Source organism: Pleurodeles waltl, chromosome 3_1, assembly GCF_031143425.1.
Source record: "Pleurodeles waltl isolate 20211129_DDA chromosome 3_1, aPleWal1.hap1.20221129, whole genome shotgun sequence".
Taxonomy (NCBI): Eukaryota; Metazoa; Chordata; class Amphibia; order Caudata; family Salamandridae; genus Pleurodeles; species Pleurodeles waltl.
The window spans coordinates 585,375,129-585,395,486 of record NC_090440.1 but is presented as its reverse complement, the minus strand read 5'-3'; the positions used below and the strand labels follow the sequence as shown (position 1 = coordinate 585,395,486).

Below are 20,358 nucleotides of genomic sequence, written 5' to 3'. Positions count from 1 at the left end.
CTGCACTGGGTGGAGATGCTAACACCTCCCCCAGGCAGGAATTGTCACACCTGGCGGTGAGCCTCAAAGGCTCACCTCCTTTGTGCCAAACCAGCAGGACACTCCAGCTAGTGGAGTTGCCCGCCCCCTCCGGCCAGGCCCCACTTTTGGCGGCAAGGCCGGAGAAAATAATGAGAAAAACAAGGAGGAGTCACTGGCCAGTCAGGACAGCCCCTAAGGTGTCCTGAGCTGAAGTGACTCTAACTTTTAGAAATCCTCCATCTTGCAGATGGAGGATTCCCCCAATAGGGTTAGGATTGTGACCCCCTCCCCTTGGGAGGAGGCACAAAGAGGGTGTACCCACCCTCAGGGCTAGTAGCCATTGGCTACTAACCCCCCAGACCTAAACACGCCCTTAAATTTAGTATTTAAGGGCTACCCTGAACCCTAGAAAATTAGATTCCTGCAACTACAAGAAGAAGGACTGCCTAGCTGAAAACCCCTGCAGAGGAAGACCAGAAGACGACAACTGCCTTGGCTCCAGAAACTCACCGGCCTGTCTCCTGCCTTCCAAAGATCCTGCTCCAGCGACGCCTTCCAAAGGGACCAGCGACCTCGACATCCTCTGAGGACTGCCCCTGCTTCGAAAAGACAAGAAACTCCCGAGGACAGCGGACCTGCTCCAAGAAAAGCTGCAACTTTGTTTCCAGCAGCTTTAAAAGAACCCTGCAAGCTCCCCGCAAGAAGCGTGAGACTTGCAACACTGCACCCGGCGACCCCGACTCGGCTGGTGGCGATCCAACACCTCAGGAGGGACCCCAGGACTACTCTGATACTGTGAGTACCAAAACCTGTCCCCCCTGAGCCCCCACAGCGCCGCCTGCAGAGGGAATCCCGAGGCTTCCCCTGACTGCGACTCTTTGAACCTAAAGTCCCGACACCTGGGAGAGACCCTGCACCCGCAGCCCCCAGGACCTGAAGGACCGGACTTTCACTGGAGAAGTGACCCCCAGGAGTCCCTCTCCCTTGCCCAAGTGGAGGTTTCCCCGAGGAACCCCCCCCTTGCCTGCCTGCAGCGCTGAAGAGATCCCGAGATCTCTCATAGACTAACATTGCGAACCCGACGCTTGTTTCTACACTGCACCCGGCCGCCCCCGCGCCGCTGAGGGTGAAATTTCTGTGTGGGCTTGTGTCCCCCCCGGTGCCCTACAAAACCCCCCTGGTCTGCCCTCCGAAGACGCGGGTACTTACCTGCAAGCAGACCGGAACCGGGGCACCCCCTCCTCTCCATTCTAGCCTATGTGTTTTGGGCACCACTTTGAACTCTGCACCTGACCGGCCCTGAGCTGCTGGTGTGGTGACTTTGGGGTTGCTCTGAACCCCCAACGGTGGGCTACCTTGGACCAAGAACTAAGCCCTGTAAGTGTCTTACTTACCTGGTTAACCTAACAAATACTTACCTCCCCTAGGAACTGTGAAAATTGCACTGTGTCCACTTTTAAAACAGCTATTTGTGAATAACTTGAAAAGTATACATGCAATTTTGATGATTTGAAGTTCCTAAAGTACTTACCTGCAATACCTTTCGAATGAGATATTACATGTAGAATTTGAACCTGTGGTTCTTAAAATAAACTAAGAAAAGATATTTTTCTATATAAAAACCTATTGGCTGGATTTGTCTCTGAGTGTGTGTACCTCATTTATTGTCTATGTGTATGTACAACAAATGCTTAACACTACTCCTTGGATAAGCCTACTGCTCGACCACACTACCACAAAATAGAGCATTAGTATTATCTATTTTTACCACTATTTTACCTCTAAGGGGAACCCTTGGACTCTGTGCATGCTATTCCTTACTTTGAAATAGCACATACAGAGCCAACTTCCTACAAGCTGTATCTGCAGCGTCCATGGAGGAGCGGATCTGGTTGTTGGAAATGGCCTGTCCCTCCTCAACCACTTGTTTTGCCCTATTTTGTAAGTCCTTGGGCAGATGTTCAATGAGATGTTGCATCTCGTCCCAGTGGGCTCTGTCATAGCGCTCAAGTAGTGCCTGGGAGTTCGCGATGCGCCACTGGTTTGCAGCTTGTGCTGCGACTCTCTTACCAGCTGCATCGAACTTGCGGCTTTCTTTATCTGGGGGTGGTGCATCTCCAGATGTGTGAGAGTTGGCCCTTTTCCTAGCTGCTCCTACAACGACAGAGTCTGGTGGCAGCTGTGTAGTGATGAAAACCGGGTCTGTAGGAGGTGCCTTATACTTTTTTTCCACCCTTGGTGTGATTGCCCTACTTTTGACCGGCTCCTTAAAGATTTCTTTTGCGTGCCGGAGCATACCAGGGAGCATAGGCAGGCTTTGGTATGACCTGTGGGTGGAGGAGAGTGTGTTGAATAAAAAATCATCCTCGACCTGTTCTGAGTGGAGGCTTACGTTGTGAAATTGTGCTGCTCTAGCCACCACTTGAGAATACGCGGTGCTGTCCTCTGGTGGAGATGGCTTCGTAGGGTATGCCTCCGGACTGTTATCTGACACTGGGGCGTCGTATAGGTCCCATGCGTCTTGATCTTGGTCACCCTGGCTTATGGTGGTGTGAGCTGGGGATTGTGATGAAGTTCGTGCTGGTGAGACGTTAATCACGGGCGGAGGAGAGGGTGGTGGGGTAACTCTTTTCACCACTTTTGGTTGTGGTGTCTGTTCAGTTTGGAACTCCAACCTTCTCTTTCTTCTAATGGGGGGAAGGGTGCTTATTTTTACTGTCCCCTGCTGTATGAAAATACGCTTTTGCGTATGGTCCACATCAGTTGATTGTAGCTCTTCCTCAAACCTATGCTTTTGCATTTGTGAGGTTAGCGAGTGTTCTTCTGTATAAGAGCCTGAAGCTGGGTCGCTTGCAGTTTGTTTCGGCACCGAAACCCTGTCTGCGTGTTTTTTCGGCTCCGAGGTGACTTTTTTCTTTTTCGGGGCCGAAACCTCTCGGCGTCGATCTTCTTCGGTGCCGCTGTCTCGGCGTCGAGCCGTGTCCACACCGGCATCTCGGTGTCGAGGCTTGTCTCCAGCACTTTCTCGGTCCCGAGAAGGCTGCGTGCCGGTGTCTCGACCGGAGTCGGACGATCTCGGCACTGTTTGGGCCTTTTTCGGTTCCGACGGTCGGTCACCGAATTTATGGGTGGAGCCATGGCCTGATGGCAGTGGCGTCCCCTGGGCCTTGTAAATCTTCCTCTGTGTGGTTTTCGACGTCTTACTCACGGTTTGTGTATTGTCGAATCCTTCGGAGTCCGATTCTTGGATCGAGAAGGTACCTTCCTCTTCCTGTTCCTCGAACTCTCGGTGGGCTGTCGGCGCGGAAGCCATCTGAAGTCTTCTGGCTCGACGGTCTCGGAGTGTCTTTCGGGACCGGAACGCACGACAGGCCTCACAGGTGTCTTCACTGTGCTCAGGTGACAGGCACAGTGTAGGAAGTTGGCTCTGTATGTGCTATTTCAAAGTAAGGAATAGCATGCACAGAGTCCAAGGGTTCCCCTTAGAGGTAAAATAGTGGTAAAAATAGATAATACTAATGCTCTATTTTGTGGTAGTGTGGTCGAGCAATAGGCTTATCCAAGGAGTAGTGTTAAGCATTTGTTGTACATACACATAGACAATAAATGAGGTACACACACTCAGAGACAAATCCAGCCAATAGGTTTTTGTATAGAAAAATATCTTTTCTTAGTTTATTTTAAGAACCACAGGTTCAAATTTAACATGTAATATCTTGTTCGAAAGGTATTGCAGGTAAGTACTTTAGGAACTTCAAATCATCAAAATTGCATGTATACTTTTCAAGTTATTCACAAATAGCTGTTTTAAAAGTGGACACTTAGTGCAATTTTCACAGTTCCTAGGGGAGGTAAGTATTTGTTAGGTTAACCAGGTAAGTAAGACACTTACAGGGCTTAGTTCTTGGTCCAAGGTAGCCCACCGTTGGGGGTTCAGAGCAACCCCAAAGTCACCACACCAGCAGCTCAGGGCCGGTCAGGTGCAGAGTTCAAAGTGGTGCCCAAAACACATAGGCTAGAATGGAGAGAAGGGGGTGCCCCGGTTCCGGTCTGCTTGCAGGTAAGTACCCGCGTCTTCGGGGGGCAGACCAGGGGGGTTTTGTAGGGCACCGGGGGGGACACAAGCCCACACAGAAATTTCACCCTCAGCAGCGCGGGGGCGGCCGGGTGCAGTGTAGAAACAAGCGTCGGGTTTGCAATGTTAGTCTATGAGAGATCTCGGGATCTCTTCAGCGCTGCAGGCAGGCAAGGGGGGGGTTCCTCGGGGAAACCTCCACTTGGTCAAGGGAGAGGGACTCCTGGGGGTCACTCCTCCAGTGAAAGTCCGGTCCTTCAGGTCCTGGGGGCTGCGGGTGCAGGGTCTCTCCCAGGTGTCGGGACTTGGGATTCAAAGAGTCGCGGTCAGGGGAAGCCTCGGGATTCCCTCTGCAGGCGGCGCTGTGGGGGCTCAGGGGGGACAGGTTTTGGTACTCACAGTATCAGAGTAGTCCTGGGGTCCCTCCTGAGGTGTTGGATCTCCACCAGCCGAGTCGGGGTCGCCGGGTGCAGTGTTGCAAGTCTCACGCTTCTTGCGGGGAGCTTGCAGGGTTCTTTCAAGGCTGCTGGAAACAAAGTTGCAGCCTTTCTTGGAGCAGGTCCGCTGTCCTCGGGAGTTTCTTGTCTTTTCGAAGCAGGGGCAGTCCTCAGCGGATGTCGAGGTCGCTGGTCCCTTTGGAAGGCGTCGCTGGAGCAGGATCTTTGGAAGGCAGGAGACAGGCCGGTGAGTTTCTGGAGCCAAGGCAGTTGTCGTCTTCTGGTCTTCCTCTGCAGGGGTTTTTCAGCTAGGCAGTCCTTCTTCTTGTAGTTGCAGGAATCTAATTTTCTAGGGTTCAGGGTAGCCCTTAAATACTAAATTTAAGGGCGTGTTTAGGTCTGGGGGGTTAGTAGCCAATGGCTACTAGCCCTGAGGGTGGGTACACCCTCTTTGTGCCTCCTCCCAAGGGGAGGGGGTCACAATCCTAACCCTATTGGTGGAATCCTCCATCTGCAAGATGGAGGACTTCTAAAAGTTAGAGTCACTTCAGCTCAGGACACCTTAGGGGCTGTCCTGACTGGCCAGTGACTCCTCCTTGTTTTTCTCATTATTTTCTCCGGCCTTGCCGCCAAAAGTGGGGCCTGGCCGGAGGGGGCGGGCAACTCCACTAGCTGGAGTGTCCTGCTGGGTTGGCACAAAGGAGGTGAGCCTTTGAGGCTCACCGCCAGGTGTGACAATTCCTGCCTGGGAGAGGTGTTAGCATCTCCACCCAGTGCAGGCTTTGTTACTGGCCTCAGAGTGACAAAGGCACTCTCCCCATGGGGCCAGCAACATGTCTCGGTTTGTGGCAGGCTGCTAAAACTAGTCAGCCTACACAGATAGTCGGTGAAGTTTCAGGGGGCACCTCTAAGGTGCCCTCTGTGGTGTATTTTACAATAAAATGTACACTGGCATCAGTGTGCATTTATTGTGCTGAGAAGTTTGATACCAAACTTCCCAGTTTTCAGTGTAGCCGTTATGGTGCTGTGGAGTTCGTGTTTGACAAACTCCCAGACCATATACTCTTATGGCTACCCTGCACTTACAATGTCTAAGGTTTTGTTTAGACACTGTAGGGGTACCATGCTCATGCACTGGTACCCTCACCTATGGTATAGTGCACCCTGCCTTAGGGCTGTAAGGCCTGCTAGAGGGGTGTCTTACCTATACTGCATAGGCAGTGAGAGGCTGGCATGGCACCCTGAGGGGAGTGCCATGTCGACTTACTCGTTTTGTCCTCACTAGCACACACAAGCTGGCAAGCAGTGTGTCTGTGCTGAGTGAGAGGTCTCCAGGGTGGCATAAGACATGCTGCAGCCCTTAGAGACCTTCCTTGGCATCAGGGCCCTTGGTACTAGAAGTACCAGTTACAAGGGACTTATCTGGATGCCAGGGTCTGCCAATTGTGGATACAAAAGTACAGGTTAGGGAAAGAACACTGGTGCTGGGGCCGGGTTAGCAGGCCTCAGCACACTTTCAATTGTAAACATAGCATCAGCAAAGGCAAAAAGTCAGGGGGCAACCATGCCAAGGAGGCATTTCCTTACACAACCCCCCCCCAAACGAAAGAGGATGAGACTAACCTTTCCCAAGAGAGTCTTCATTTTCTAAGTGGAAGAACCTGGAAAGGCCATCTGCATTGGCATGGGCAGTCCCAGGTCTGTGTTCCACTATAAAGTCCATTCCCTGTAGGGAGATGGACCACCTCAACAGTTTAGGATTTTCACCTTTCATTTGCATCAGCCATTTGAGAGGTCTGTGGTCAGTTTGAACTAGGAAGTGAGTCCCAAAGAGGTATGGTCTCAGCTTCTTCAGGGACCAAACCACAGCAAAGGCCTCCCTCTCAATGGCACTCCAACGCTGCTCCCTGGGGAGTAACCTCCTGCTAATGAAAGCAACAGGCTGGTCAAGGCCATCATCATTTGTTTGGGACAAAACTGCCCCTATCCCATGTTCAGAGGCATCAGTCTGCACAATGAACTGCTTAGAATAATCTGGAGCTTTGAGAACTGGTGCTGAGCACATTGCCTGTTTCAGGGTGTCAAAGGCCTGTTGGCATTCCACAGTCCAGTTTACTTTCTTGGGCATTTTCTTGGAGGTGAGTTCAGTGAGGGCTGTCACAATGGATCCATATCCCTTCACAAACCTCCTGTAGTACCCAGTCAAGCCAAGGAATGCCCTGACTTGAGTCTGGGTTTTTGGAGCTACCCAGTCCAGAATAGTCTGGATCTTGGGTTGGAGTGGCTGAACTTGGCCTCCACCTACAAGGTGTCCCAAGTAAACCACAGTTCCCTGCCCTATCTGGCATTTGGATGCCTTGATAGAGAGGCCTGCAGATTGCAGAGCCTTCAAAACCTTCCTCAGGTGGACCAGGTGATCCTGCCAGGTGGAGCTAAAGACAGCAATATCATCAAGATAAGCTGTGCTAAAGGACTCCAAGCCAGCAAGGACTTGATTCACCAACCTTTGGAAGGTGGCAGGGGCATTCTTTAAACCAAAGGGCATAACAGTAAACTGATAATGCCCATCAGGTGTGGAGAATGCTGTCCTTTCTTTTGCTCCAGGTGCCATTTTTATTTGCCAGTACCCTGCTGTCAAGTCAAAGGTACTTAGAAATTTGGCAGCACCTAATTTATCAATGAGCTCATCAGCTCTTGGAATTGGATGGGCATCTGTCTTGGTGACAGAATTGAGCCCTCTGTAGTCCACACAAAACCTCATCTCTTTATATCCATCTTTGGTGTGAGGTTTGGGGACTAAGACCACTGGGCTAGCCCAGGGGCTGTCAGAGCGCTCAATTACTCCCAATTCCAGCATCTTGTGGACTTCCACCTTGATGCTTTCTTTGACATGGTCAGATTGTCTAAAGATTTTGTTCTTGACAGGCATGCTGTCTCCTGTGTCCACATCATGGGTACACAGGTGTGTCTGACCAGGGGTCAAGGAGAAGAGTTCAGGAAACTGTTGTAGGACTCTCCTACAATCAGCTTGCTGTTGGCCAGAGAGGGTGTCTGAGTAGATCACTCCATCTACTGTGCCATCTTTTGGGTCTGATGACAGAAGATCAGGGAGAGGTTCACTCTCTGCCTCCTGATCCTCATCTGTTACCATCAACAGATTCACATCAGCCCTGTCATGGAAGAGCTTAAGGCGGTTCACATGGATCACCCTCTTGGGGCTCCTGCTTGTGCCCAGGTCCACCAGGTAGGTGACCTGACTCTTCCTTTCTAGTACTGGGTAAGGGCCACTCCATTTGTCCTGGAGTGCCCTGGGAGCCACAGGCTCCAGAACCCAGACTTTCTGCCCTGGTTGGAACTCCACCAGTGCAGCCTTTTGGTCATACCAAAACTTCTGGAGCTGTTGGCTGGCCTCAAGGTTTTTGGTTGCCTTTTCCATGTACTCTGCCATTCTAGAGCGAAGGCCAAGTACATAGTCCACTATGTCCTGTTTAGGCTCATGGAGAGGTCTCTCCCAGCCTTCTTTAACAAGGGCAAGTGGTCCCCTTACAGGATGACCAAACAGAAGTTCAAAGGGTGAGAATCCTACTCCCTTCTGTGGCACCTCTCTGTAAGCGAAAAGCAGACATGGCAAAAGGACATCCCATCTCCTTTTGAGCTTTTCTGGGAGCCCCATGATCATGCCTTTTAATGTCTTGTTGAATCTCTCAACCAAGCCATTAGTTTGGGGATGGTATGGTGTAGTGAATTTATAAGTCACTCCACACTCATTCCACATGTGCTTTAGGTATGCTGACATGAAGTTGGTACCTCTGTCAGACACCACCTCCTTAGGGAAACCCACTCTGGTAAAGATACCAATGAGGGCCTTGGCTACTGCAGGGGCAGTAGTCGACCTAAGGGGAATAGCTTCAGGATACCTGGTAGCATGATCCACTACTACCAGGATATACATATTTCCTGAGGCTGTGGGAGGTTCTAGTGGACCAACTATGTCCACACCCACTCTTTCAAAGGGCACCCCCACCACTGGAAGTGGAATGAGGGGGGCCTTTGGATGCCCACCTGTCTTACCACTGGCTTGACAGGTGGGGCAGGAGAGGCAAAACTCCTTAACCATGTTGGACATATTGGGCCAGTAGAAGTGGTTGACTAACCTCTCCCACGTCTTGGTTTGTCCCAAATGTCCAGCAAGGGGAATGTCATGGGCCAATGTTAGGATGAACTTCCTGAACAGCTGAGGCACTACCACTCTCCTAGTGGCACCAGGTTTGGGGTCTCTGGCCTCAGTGTACAGGAGTCCATCTTCCCAATAGACCCTATGCGTTCCATTTTTCTTGCCTTTGGACTCTTCAGCAGCTTGCTGCCTAAGGCCTTCAAGAGAGGGACAGGTTTCTTGTCCCTTACACAGCTCCTCCCTTGAGGGTCCCCCTGGGCCCAAGAGCTCAACCTGGTAAGGTTCAAGCTCCAAAGGCTCAGTTCCCTCAGAGGGCAGAACTTCTTCCTGAGAAGAGAGGTTCCCTTTCTTTTGCTGTGTTGCAGTTGGTTTCCCAACTGACTTTCCTGTTCTCTTGGTAGGCTGGGCCATTCTTCCAGACTCCAGCTCTACTTGTTCACCCTGTGCCTTGCACTGTGCTCTTGTTTTCACACACACCAGTTCAGGGATACCCAGCATTGCTGCATGGGTTTTTAGTTCTACCTCAGCCCATGCTGAGGACTCCAGGTCATTTCCAAGCAGACAGTCCACTGGGATATTTGAGGAGACCACCACCTGTTTCAGGCCATTGACCCCTCCCCATTCTAAAGTAACCATTGCCATGGGATGTACTTTTCTCTGATTGTCAGCGTTGGTGACTGTGTAAGTTTTTCCAGTCAGGTATTGGCCAGGGGAAACCAGTTTCTCTGTCACCATGGTGACACTGGCACCTGTATCCCTCAGGCCCTCTATTCTAGTCCCATTAATTAAGAGTTGCTGTCTGTATTTTTGCATGTTAGGCGGCCAGACAGCTAGTGTGGCTAAATCCACCCCACCCTCAGAAACTAGAGTAGCTTCAGTGTGGACCCTGATTTGCTCTGGGCACACTGTTGATCCCACTTGGAGACTAGCCATACCAGAGTTACCTGGATGGGAGTTTGGAGTGGAACCTTTCTTGGGACAGGCCTTGTCTCCAGTTTGGTGTCCATGCTGTTTACAGCTATGACACCAGGCCTTTTTGGGATCAAAGTTTTTACCCTTGTACCCATTGTTTTGTGAAGAGGCTCTGGGCCCACCCTCCTGTGCAGGTTTTTGGGGGCCTGTAGAAGACTCTTTACTATTTTTAGTTTTGGTTGTCTCATCACCCTTCCCCTGGGGAGTCTTTGTGACCCCTTTCTTTTGGTCACCCCCTGTGGAAGTCTTGGACACCCTTGTCTTGACCCAATGGTCCGCCTTCTTTCCCAATTCTTGGGGAGAAATTGGTCCTAGGTCTACCAGATGCTGATGCAGTTTATCATTGAAACAATTACTTAATAGGTGTTCTTTCACAAATAAATTGTACAGCCCATCATAATTACTTACACCACTGCCTTGAATCCAACCATCTAGTGTTTTCACTGAGTAGTCTACAAAGTCAACCCAGGTCTGGCTCGAGGATTTTTGAGCCCCCCTGAATCTAATCCTATACTCCTCAGTGGAGAATCCAAAGCCCTCAATCAGGGTACCCTTCATGAGGTCATAAGATTCTGCATCTTGTCCAGAGAGTGTGAGGAGTCTATCCCTACACTTTCCTGTGAACATTTCCCAAAGGAGAGCACCCCAGTGAGATCTGTTCACTTTTCTGGTTACACAAGCCCTCTCAAAAGCTGTGAACCATTTGGTGATGTCATCACCATCTTCATATTTAGTTACAATCCCTTTAGGGATTTTCAACATGTCAGGAGAATCTCTGACCCTATTTATGTTGCTGCCACCATTGATGGGTCCTAGGCCCATCTCTTGTCTTTCCCTCTCTATGGCTAGGATCTGTCTTTCCAAAGCCAATCTTTTGGTCATCCTGGCTAACTGGATGTCCTCTTCACTGGGGCTATCCTCAGTGATTTCAGAGGTGTTGGTCTCTCCTGTGAGGGAACCAGCATCTCTGACTATTATTTTTGGAGTCAGGGTTTGAGGGACCCTGTTCTCCCTAGATAGGATTGGTAGGGGGGAATTTTCCTCCAAGTCACTATCCTCTTCCTCTGAGTTGCCACCCTCAGAGGGGTTGGCCTTTTCAAACTCTGCCAAAAGCTCCTGGAGCTGTATTTTGGTAGGTTTGGGGCCCATTGTTATTTTCTTTATTTTACAGAGTGACCTTAGCTCCCTCATTTTAAGATGGAGGTAAGGTGTGGTGTCGAGTTCCACCACAGTCACATCTGTGCTAGACATTTTGCTTCTAAAAGTTGGAATACTTTTTAAGAATCTACAACTGGTTCTAGAATCTAATTCAAACTTTTACAAACTTTTAAACTCTAAAAGAAATGCTAAACAGGATCTAACACAAGGCCCTAGCAGGTCTTTTAAGAATTTAGAAAACTTTTCAAATTGCAAAAATCAATTTCTAATGACAATTTTGGAATTTGTCGTGTGATCAGGTATTGGCTGAGTAGTCCAGCAAATGCAAAGTCTTGTATCCCACCGCTGATCCACCAATGTAGGAAGTTGGCTCTGTATGTGCTATTTCAAAGTAAGGAATAGCATGCACAGAGTCCAAGGGTTCCCCTTAGAGGTAAAATAGTGGTAAAAATAGATAATACTAATGCTCTATTTTGTGGTAGTGTGGTCGAGCAATAGGCTTATCCAAGGAGTAGTGTTAAGCATTTGTTGTACATACACATAGACAATAAATGAGGTACACACACTCAGAGACAAATCCAGCCAATAGGTTTTTGTATAGAAAAATATCTTTTCTTAGTTTATTTTAAGAACCACAGGTTCAAATTTAACATGTAATATCTTGTTCGAAAGGTATTGCAGGTAAGTACTTTAGGAACTTCAAATCATCAAAATTGCATGTATACTTTTCAAGTTATTCACAAATAGCTGTTTTAAAAGTAGACACAGTGCAATTTTCACAGTTCCTAGGGGAGGTAAGTATTTGTTAGGTTAACCAGGTAAGTAAGACACTTACAGGGCTTAGTTCTTGGTCCAAGGTAGCCCACCGTTGGGGGTTCAGAGCAACCCCAAAGTCACCACACCAGCAGCTCAGGGCCGGTCAGGTGCAGAGTTCAAAGTGGTGCCCAAAACACATAGGCTAGAATGGAGAGAAGGGGGTGCCCCGGTTCCGGTCTGCTTGCAGGTAAGTACCCGCGTCTTCGGGGGGCAGACCAGGGGGGTTTTGTAGGGCACCGGGGGGGACACAAGCCCACACAGAAATTTCACCCTCAGCAGCGCGGGGGCGGCCGGGTGCAGTGTAGAAACAAGCGTCGGGTTCGCAATGTTAGTCTATGAGAGATCTCGGGATCTCTTCAGCGCTGCAGGCAGGCAAGGGGGGGGTTCCTCGGGGAAACCTCCACTTGGTCAAGGGAGAGGGACTCCTGGGGGTCACTCCTCCAGTGAAAGTCCGGTCCTTCAGGTCCTGGGGGCTGCGGGTGCAGGGTCTCTCCCAGGTGTCGGGACTTGGGATTCAAAGAGTCGCGGTCAGGGGAAGCCTCGGGATTCCCTCTGCAGGCGGCGCTGTGGGGGCTCAGGGGGGACAGGTTTTGGTACTCACAGTATCAGAGTAGTCCTGGGGTCCCTCCTGAGGTGTTGGATCTCCACCAGCCGAGTCGGGGTCGCCGGGTGCAGTGTTGCAAGTCTCACGCTTCTTGCGGGGAGCTTGCAGGGTTCTTTCAAGGCTGCTGGAAACAAAGTTGCAGCCTTTCTTGGAGCAGGTCCGCTGTCCTCGGGAGTTTCTTGTCTTTTCGAAGCAGGGGCAGTCCTCAGCGGATGTCGAGGTCGCTGGTCCCTTTGGAAGGCGTCGCTGGAGCAGGATCTTTGGAAGGCAGGAGACAGGCCGGTGAGTTTCTGGAGCCAAGGCAGTTGTCGTCTTCTGGTCTTCCTCTGCAGGGGTTTTTCAGCTAGGCAGTCCTTCTTCTTGTAGTTGCAGGAATCTAATTTTCTAGGGTTCAGGGTAGCCCTTAAATACTAAATTTAAGGGCGTGTTTAGGTCTGGGGGGTTAGTAGCCAATGGCTACTAGCCCTGAGGGTGGGTACACCCTCTTTGTGCCTCCTCCCAAGGGGAGGGGGTCACAATCCTAACCCTATTGGTGGAATCCTCCATCTGCAAGATGGAGGACTTCTAAAAGTTAGAGTCACTTCAGCTCAGGACACCTTAGGGGCTGTCCTGACTGGCCAGTGACTCCTCCTTGTTTTTCTCATTATTTTCTCCGGCCTTGCCGCCAAAAGTGGGGCCTGGCCGGAGGGGGCGGGCAACTCCACTAGCTGGAGTGTCCTGCTGGGTTGGCACAAAGGAGGTGAGCCTTTGAGGCTCACCGCCAGGTGTGACAATTCCTGCCTGGGAGAGGTGTTAGCATCTCCACCCAGTGCAGGCTTTGTTACTGGCCTCAGAGTGACAAAGGCACTCTCCCCATGGGGCCAGCAACATGTCTCGGTTTGTGGCAGGCTGCTAAAACTAGTCAGCCTACACAGATAGTCGGTGAAGTTTCAGGGGGCACCTCTAAGGTGCCCTCTGTGGTGTATTTTACAATAAAATGTACACTGGCATCAGTGTGCATTTATTGTGCTGAGAAGTTTGATACCAAACTTCCCAGTTTTCAGTGTAGCCGTTATGGTGCTGTGGAGTTCGTGTTTGACAAACTCCCAGACCATATACTCTTATGGCTACCCTGCACTTACAATGTCTAAGGTTTTGTTTAGACACTGTAGGGGTACCATGCTCATGCACTGGTACCCTCACCTATGGTATAGTGCACCCTGCCTTAGGGCTGTAAGGCCTGCTAGAGGGGTGTCTTACCTATACTGCATAGGCAGTGAGAGGCTGGCATGGCACCCTGAGGGGAGTGCCATGTCGACTTACTCGTTTTGTCCTCACTAGCACACACAAGCTGGCAAGCAGTGTGTCTGTGCTGAGTGAGAGGTCTCCAGGGTGGCATAAGACATGCTGCAGCCCTTAGAGACCTTCCTTGGCATCAGGGCCCTTGGTACTAGAAGTACCAGTTACAAGGGACTTATCTGGATGCCAGGGTCTGCCAATTGTGGATACAAAAGTACAGGTTAGGGAAAGAACACTGGTGCTGGGGCCGGGTTAGCAGGCCTCAGCACACTTTCAATTGTAAACATAGCCTCAGCAAAGGCAAAAAGTCAGGGGGCAACCATGCCAAGGAGGCATTTCCTTACACACAGGTTACAGACCAAGTGTTGGTCTGTATAGGGGTATTTATTGTGGCATTTGGGGCAGAAACGGAACGGGGTCCGTTCCATCGGCGTTCTTCAGCACGCGGTCGGGCCGACCATGCCCCGACGGGGGATCGAAAAACTACCCCCGAAGGGCACCGGAGCTCTTCGATCTTCGATGCGGTGTTGAATCTAAGTACGCCGATCCCGAACGCAACAATACCGACGAAAATCTTCCGAAATTAGCTAACTTTCCGTTCCGAAACTCGGAGCGACAGGAACACGTCCGAACCCGATGGAGGAAAAAAAACAATCGAAGATGGAGTCGACGCCCATGCGCAATGGAGACAAAAGGAGGAGTCACTCGGTCCCGTGACTCGAAAGACTTCTTCGACGAAAAACAACTTGTAACACTCCGGCCCAACACCAGATGGCGAGCTATTGCAAAACATGCGTATCTACAGCGACAGATGCCATAGAACATAGAATTATGCTTAGAAGCAATACAGGCTCTTGTTACTGCTTGCATGCTATCATTCTATCATCAAGTATTACAACGGTTATATAGCAACAAATGCTGAGGTAAAATGGTAGATTTGATAAATGAGGCGACAAAACGTTCAGCAGATTTCTGGAGATCTAGTTCAAAATGGCAGAAGTTTCAGTTCTGGTCATCTGGTGCTAAGTCCAAAAAGAAACTATGCAGCTATATATTTATTTATACAATTTGTTTTGACTACACTTTGACCCACCCAAAGTCCAGTGACAGAGTCAGGCGACTTTCTAATGATCTATATCTTAACTCTAATGCACCACACCGAGAGTGTAAAATGAAGGCTACCTATTCATCTCTTCCACATTTCCAAGTGCTAAGATTTTTGGATTCCTGGAATTGTCAGAGGTTCCTATTAACACTCAATGTTAGCCAATTGCTAACAACCCATTGAAAACAGTGGCAAAACGTTCACATAAAATTAAATAACTTGTGCATCTATAACAGAGTCTGTGGAAATTAATTTTGCTTTAACTTGGGTACAAGGCTTAGGCCCTAATTTTGACTTCAGGATGGAAAAGCCACTCCGCCGGAGTCCCGTGGTCAGGGCACCCACCGCCAGTGCGGTGACCTTCCTGTGGCCCCCATTATGAGTTTCCCGCTGGATCAGCAGTTGGAAACAAAGTTTCCATCCGTTGGCCCAGTGGGAAACAGCACACAACATTGATGCCGACTCCTAATTGAGCAGACAGGCAATGTTGCGGTGTGTAGGGTGCAACGGCACTTATCGCGCCTTTCACTATCAGCTAAGCTGTCCGTGATGGGGCCCCCTGCACCCCGTCTCTGCCAGTTTCTACACAGCAGTGCAACCGCCATGTAAAAGCTGGCAGAGAGGGGGGTCATAATCCCCAGGGCAGCACTACATGCAGCGTTGCCCTGGCAGATTAGGACCTCCAGTCCCTCCAGTGGAGGGAAACTGGCGGTCCAATCATGGCCAAACGGACAGCCAGACTCATAATAATGACATTAGTTTTTGTTGCTATAAGCCTGGTGTTTTGCCAAGAGCTTTCTGAAATACATTTTGTTCTGTTCTCTGTATCACTCCACCTTAGAATCACATGGACAATAAAACAAACCAAATATGCCATGATTATAGTGAGTTTATACAAAAGGGCCATTCCAGTGAACAGTGTCTGCTGTAGGGGTGACTTACATTAATTTAGATGCAGCGACTGGGACATAGCACACAATGTGTGTGCCATGTCCTGTTTTCACTCATGGCTTGCACCATGACATGCAGTCTGTGATGGCAGGCTGTGTGCAATTCTTAGGGGGGTCCCTTAAGGAGGCACAATACATGCTGCAGCCCTTAGTGACCCTCTCTAGTAGCCAGGTCCTAGGTACAGCAGTACTATCTACTAGGGACTTACAGAGGTACTAGAGTGGGTGCCAACTGTGTACAATCAGACCTTTTACCTTGTTTTAGGGAAAGCTCACTGGCACTGGGGACCTGTTTATCAGGAACACAGTGCACCTCAGTCGAAAAACCTTAGTACAATGGGGGTGACCAGGTCAAAAAGAGGCACTTTCCTACAGTTAGTATTATTTATTATCTAATATCTTGTTTTATTAAATTAATACATTATTTAGTTTTCCAAGCAGTCAGGGGATCCCTGATAAGGCTTTGCAGACAATAAGTAAGACACCACTGATCTACAGGGAAAGTTGTTAACTCGTGTGCTCTCAAATGTGAATGTAACTGGAGTAGGGCTGGAGCTGATAATTGCTTCTGTTATGGTGCCGAGTGTGTTTTAATTAAGAGGTTGTCATCTCAGATGCAAATTACGGGGGTTAGAACAGAATGTTAAATGTTTGATAGGGCTGGCAATGCGCCATGCAACTGCTAGGTTTTACTCAATTAGTTTCTCGAATGCCTTTTGGAATTTGTTGGGGCAGTATCATGAAGAAGATTACCGACAATGTGGGTAATGCAGTCTCTTAAGACAATCAAGTTTTCTTGGGCAGGCTATCTCATGATTTACTATATTTCCTTGCACAAGCGAACACAACCACCTGCCTTTTTTATCTAGTTTGGTGGCTTAGAATTGCAACCACTGTCTTTTTCTTTCCGGCTAGTGAGAAGACAACTTCTACCATCTGTTTCTATTGCACCTTTAGGGTTTCTTCTTCATTTATATTGGTTTCTTGAATAAAGGTGATGTTTAATTCCAGTTTATGTAGGTGTGAAAGGATTGTCTGTCTCTTAATGAGTTTGTTTATCCCTCTCTGTTTGATGAGTTGCATTCGATAAACATTTTAGTGATTACGTAAAGTCCTGACAATGAACTGTAGAAACCAACGGGCTCTCTTAAAGGACCGGTTTCAGCAATATGAATAATGAATACTGTGTTTCTCAGTAACTGACAGTCAAAGTTGAAGGCTGAGCGCTTTCGGGTCGTTAAAGAGATTGAGCGGTTTGTTGGCTAGCTTTCTGATGTTAAAGGAAATTAAGTCACTCTTCTCTTTCCCTTCTGCATTGCCATATACCTCAAAGTTAGCCCTTGTACTCCAGCCTTACAAATCTCACTTGGTGGACTTTGCAATCTTTAACTTCAAATTCTTGGATTCTAAACAGGAAGCACTTAAATCTCTCAGTTCTTGTTTTTTTTTCATCTGTTTTCTTTCTCCATGCTGCCCAGCTTCCCTTCTATACTCTGTAGTTTGTCTGATGTCAGAGTTAGGAATGTGGGTTCCTTATTTCTGTTAGCATGGGTTTGTAAGTTTGTTTCATTGGCAAGAGAATGGCGTCTTTTGCCTATGGCTTTGGTTATGCCCCTTTTGGTCATGTTTCTTCCATTTAGCATAGGTGGAGATGTGTGGTCTAGTCCATCCTTAGATCCTGATCTCTTCTTAAGGGCTGGTGTTAATTACTGTGTGGTCTTTTTTGGTACTTGTTATTTCGTACCTTTACATGTAGGTTGGTGATTAATATCAAGTACTTGGTACTTACAAAATACTTGATGATTGTACCTGGTGCTACAGGTCTAATGTTTGCTAACTGGCAGTCATTTGATACTTGGTGCTTGTATTTGCTCTCTTCCACTTCCATATGCTTTGCTTGTAAGCTTCTCTGTACTTTGTTAAGTTACAAATCAGCTCCAATTCAGTGAAAACTGTTTCAGCTTCAGACTGTATGTTAAATTTCTTTTGCTTTCCTTTGCAAGTATTTTAAGTTGTTTATCTATAGATGTTTTGGTTCCCTGTACTTTACGTGGTTGTTTTAATTATAGTTTGATTATGCTATAATTGTGCTGCATCGATAAAATGCCTGCACTCTACTGGAAAGTCAGCACAGCGTGACTAAACTATGAAATTTGCAATCCGCTGACCTTCCAAAAAGAAGGTGAGTGGTGCAGCTTTCCTTGAAGCCAGAGCCTCCTTGTAACAGTAAGCAGGTAGGCCAAAGCAGACGTTTGTGCGTTTCATTCACGTTAAATGGTAACTGCTTGTTACTGGATCTTCATGAAGACGCAGCTATCAACTCAAACAATGGCAGTGTCCACATTTGCAGATTGGAATGGATTACCACAGTAGACAAGATGAGAAGAACAACTCCAAATGACGAGATATTGACACCGATTCTGCTTTCAAAGTATGCAGCAATAACGTCAACATGTTTCAAGCTGCTGCTAAGACTAGAAAATGAAATGTACTTACCATTGCAAAGTAATTACTGTTAACCATAAGTGGCCCACGTCCTCTAAGGTAGATGTACTCTTCCCACCAGTCACTTACCTAAGGAGAAAAACCACAATTTGACTAACTTGCTTTAACTTTCGATTTGTGCCCAGCGGCTCATCAATATAAATTAGAAACTACTAGTACTTTTATAAACAATCAATTAACGCCTCTTCAAAAACACATGCTTTCCATTAGTTAAGTATGCTGTGTCCGAAGTTTTATCAAAAACTAACAAAATGGTCAAAGCCCACGGAAGAAGGCTTGTATCACTTTCTATCAATCTTTGTGCCATGTCCTGTTTTCACTCATGCCTTGCACCATGACATGCAGTTGTGCGCAATTTTTAGTGGGGTCCTTTAGGGTGACACAATACATGCTGCAGAAACAAAGTTCAAAACAGAACTGCACGTTTTGTTAGATGCACTGAAAATGGGCAGGTCTTTACTATACAATACTATACTATACAAAAGGCAAATACAAGTAAAAGGGCAAACAAATGCAGAATCTACATAAAATTAGACAAAGGAAAGTACTAAAAAGTCCAGCGTGGAAGCTGCACATTGTTCAAAGTGAGATAGGAACAATATATACAATTATGTGAGCTAGCCAAACCATTATGTCTTGAAGTAAACAGTGGTCACATGCCATCTGTGTTTAGTGCTCTAGGGTGATCAGAGCCAGCTAACATTACTATGACAGGTGAGACAGCCAGCTGGCAGACCCAGGTGTTTACTACCCTTTATTTACTGCCAAAAATGGAAAATAATAGTAAGAGGAACACAACATAAGCCATTAGATTGCTCAACTGATCAAAGTACAAAGGCAAACTCAGAAGAATGCTGTGTCGCTGAGTCCAGTGCCAGCAGGATCGATGGAGCCTTTCGGCTCTATAAAATGTGGATGGAAAAATTCTATAGGTTAAAGTCTGATTGTGTGACTTTTCATATAGCCTCATTCTTGCTACTGAAAAGTAAATGCCACAATGTAAGCACAGCGTTAGTATGATAATGAGTAATGTCACTGACACAAAGACAGTCACTTTTGCATTTAATATTCTTTCAAATTCTATCAAGATGCTGACAAGGGATCATTTCCAATGGTCATATCTGACAATTATTTACAAAGAAGAAGCAAACTTTTCCTGAGAATGTGACTCATTTCCAAAGTCCAGGACAGTAACACAGCAAGAAAAGAACATAAAACAACACAGTCACGAAGTACTTAAAGCCGATCCCATCTCTTCCTCAAACACCCCACTAAAATGACTCACTTCTTATTTTACTACCTTGAAATGTTACCATAAAGAGGTGGTGAACTAAAGTAGAGAGACCAGGGCCCTATTACAAAGACAGGACAAAACAGCTGTGCAACCCCGCATGAGACCAATAACATAAGGTTTGCTTACCAATAATAATAATAACCAAGTATATCTTTTGATTATGCAGGTGACAAAATTACAACACATTTGTGGTGGTTAATGTGACAAAAAGGTGGCACAGTGAGGATCTCTGTTAAACATTCAAAGACATACCCACAAGAGAATGTAACTATGCCTCATCATAAAAAATGTAAATCTCAACTATACCACTAACGCACAAGTTATTTTCCTTCGGTAACACCTTATCTGGTAGAGACAAGATCAAGCCGCAGATTCCTTACCTTAGAATTCTTCCCCTTAGAAGGCATTACCCAAGGTAAGTAACTTGTTCATTGACATTGCTATCTAGTCGCACATTCTTTACCTTATAATTAGATACAAACTAATATCATCCCTGGAGGAGGGTCTGAGGAGCAGATTTCAGACAAGAAAGCCCTGAAATTCCGAAAGGGCAAATGCCTGTCACAACGGACCTGACTGCTCAGGCAGTAATGTAGGTAAACATGCGCAGGGAAACCCACATTGCTGTCAGGTACATATCCAGTACCGGAACACCGCATTCTAATCAGTGGTCGCAGATCTAATTATGGTAGAATGAGCACGCAAGCCCTCCGTAAGTTGCTTCTTGGGCAATGCATAGCAGATTTTAAGAGACAAATCCTCTGAAAGGTCATTGACTAGAACAAGCCTGTCTAGAAAGAGAATGGATACCCTTAGAAGTTGAGGTGATAACATACTCCACTATAAGAACTGTGTAAGGGACCACAGGCAGTTAATCCCTTTACTGCTAGGCCTCCCCTCACCCCCCATTCTAAGCCTTAATTTGTTTGCATTTTGGAGTAGTTCGCGCTTGGGCCTTCATAACTTTTT

General features: G+C 47.6%; 1 protein-coding gene across 3 annotated transcripts in view; it reads right to left on the bottom strand.

Moving 5' to 3' along the window:
• The window catches only part of CPT1A (carnitine palmitoyltransferase 1A), a 522,885-nt gene that overhangs the window by 275,807 nt on the left and 226,720 nt on the right, over positions 1-20,358 (bottom strand). For all 3 annotated transcript variants that reach the window (XM_069223030.1, XM_069223032.1, XM_069223031.1), the window contains exon 7: positions 18,087-18,164. In XM_069223030.1, the coding sequence (XP_069079131.1) occupies positions 18,087-18,164 (78 nt within the window). The remainder of the gene's footprint in view (positions 1-18,086; positions 18,165-20,358) is intronic.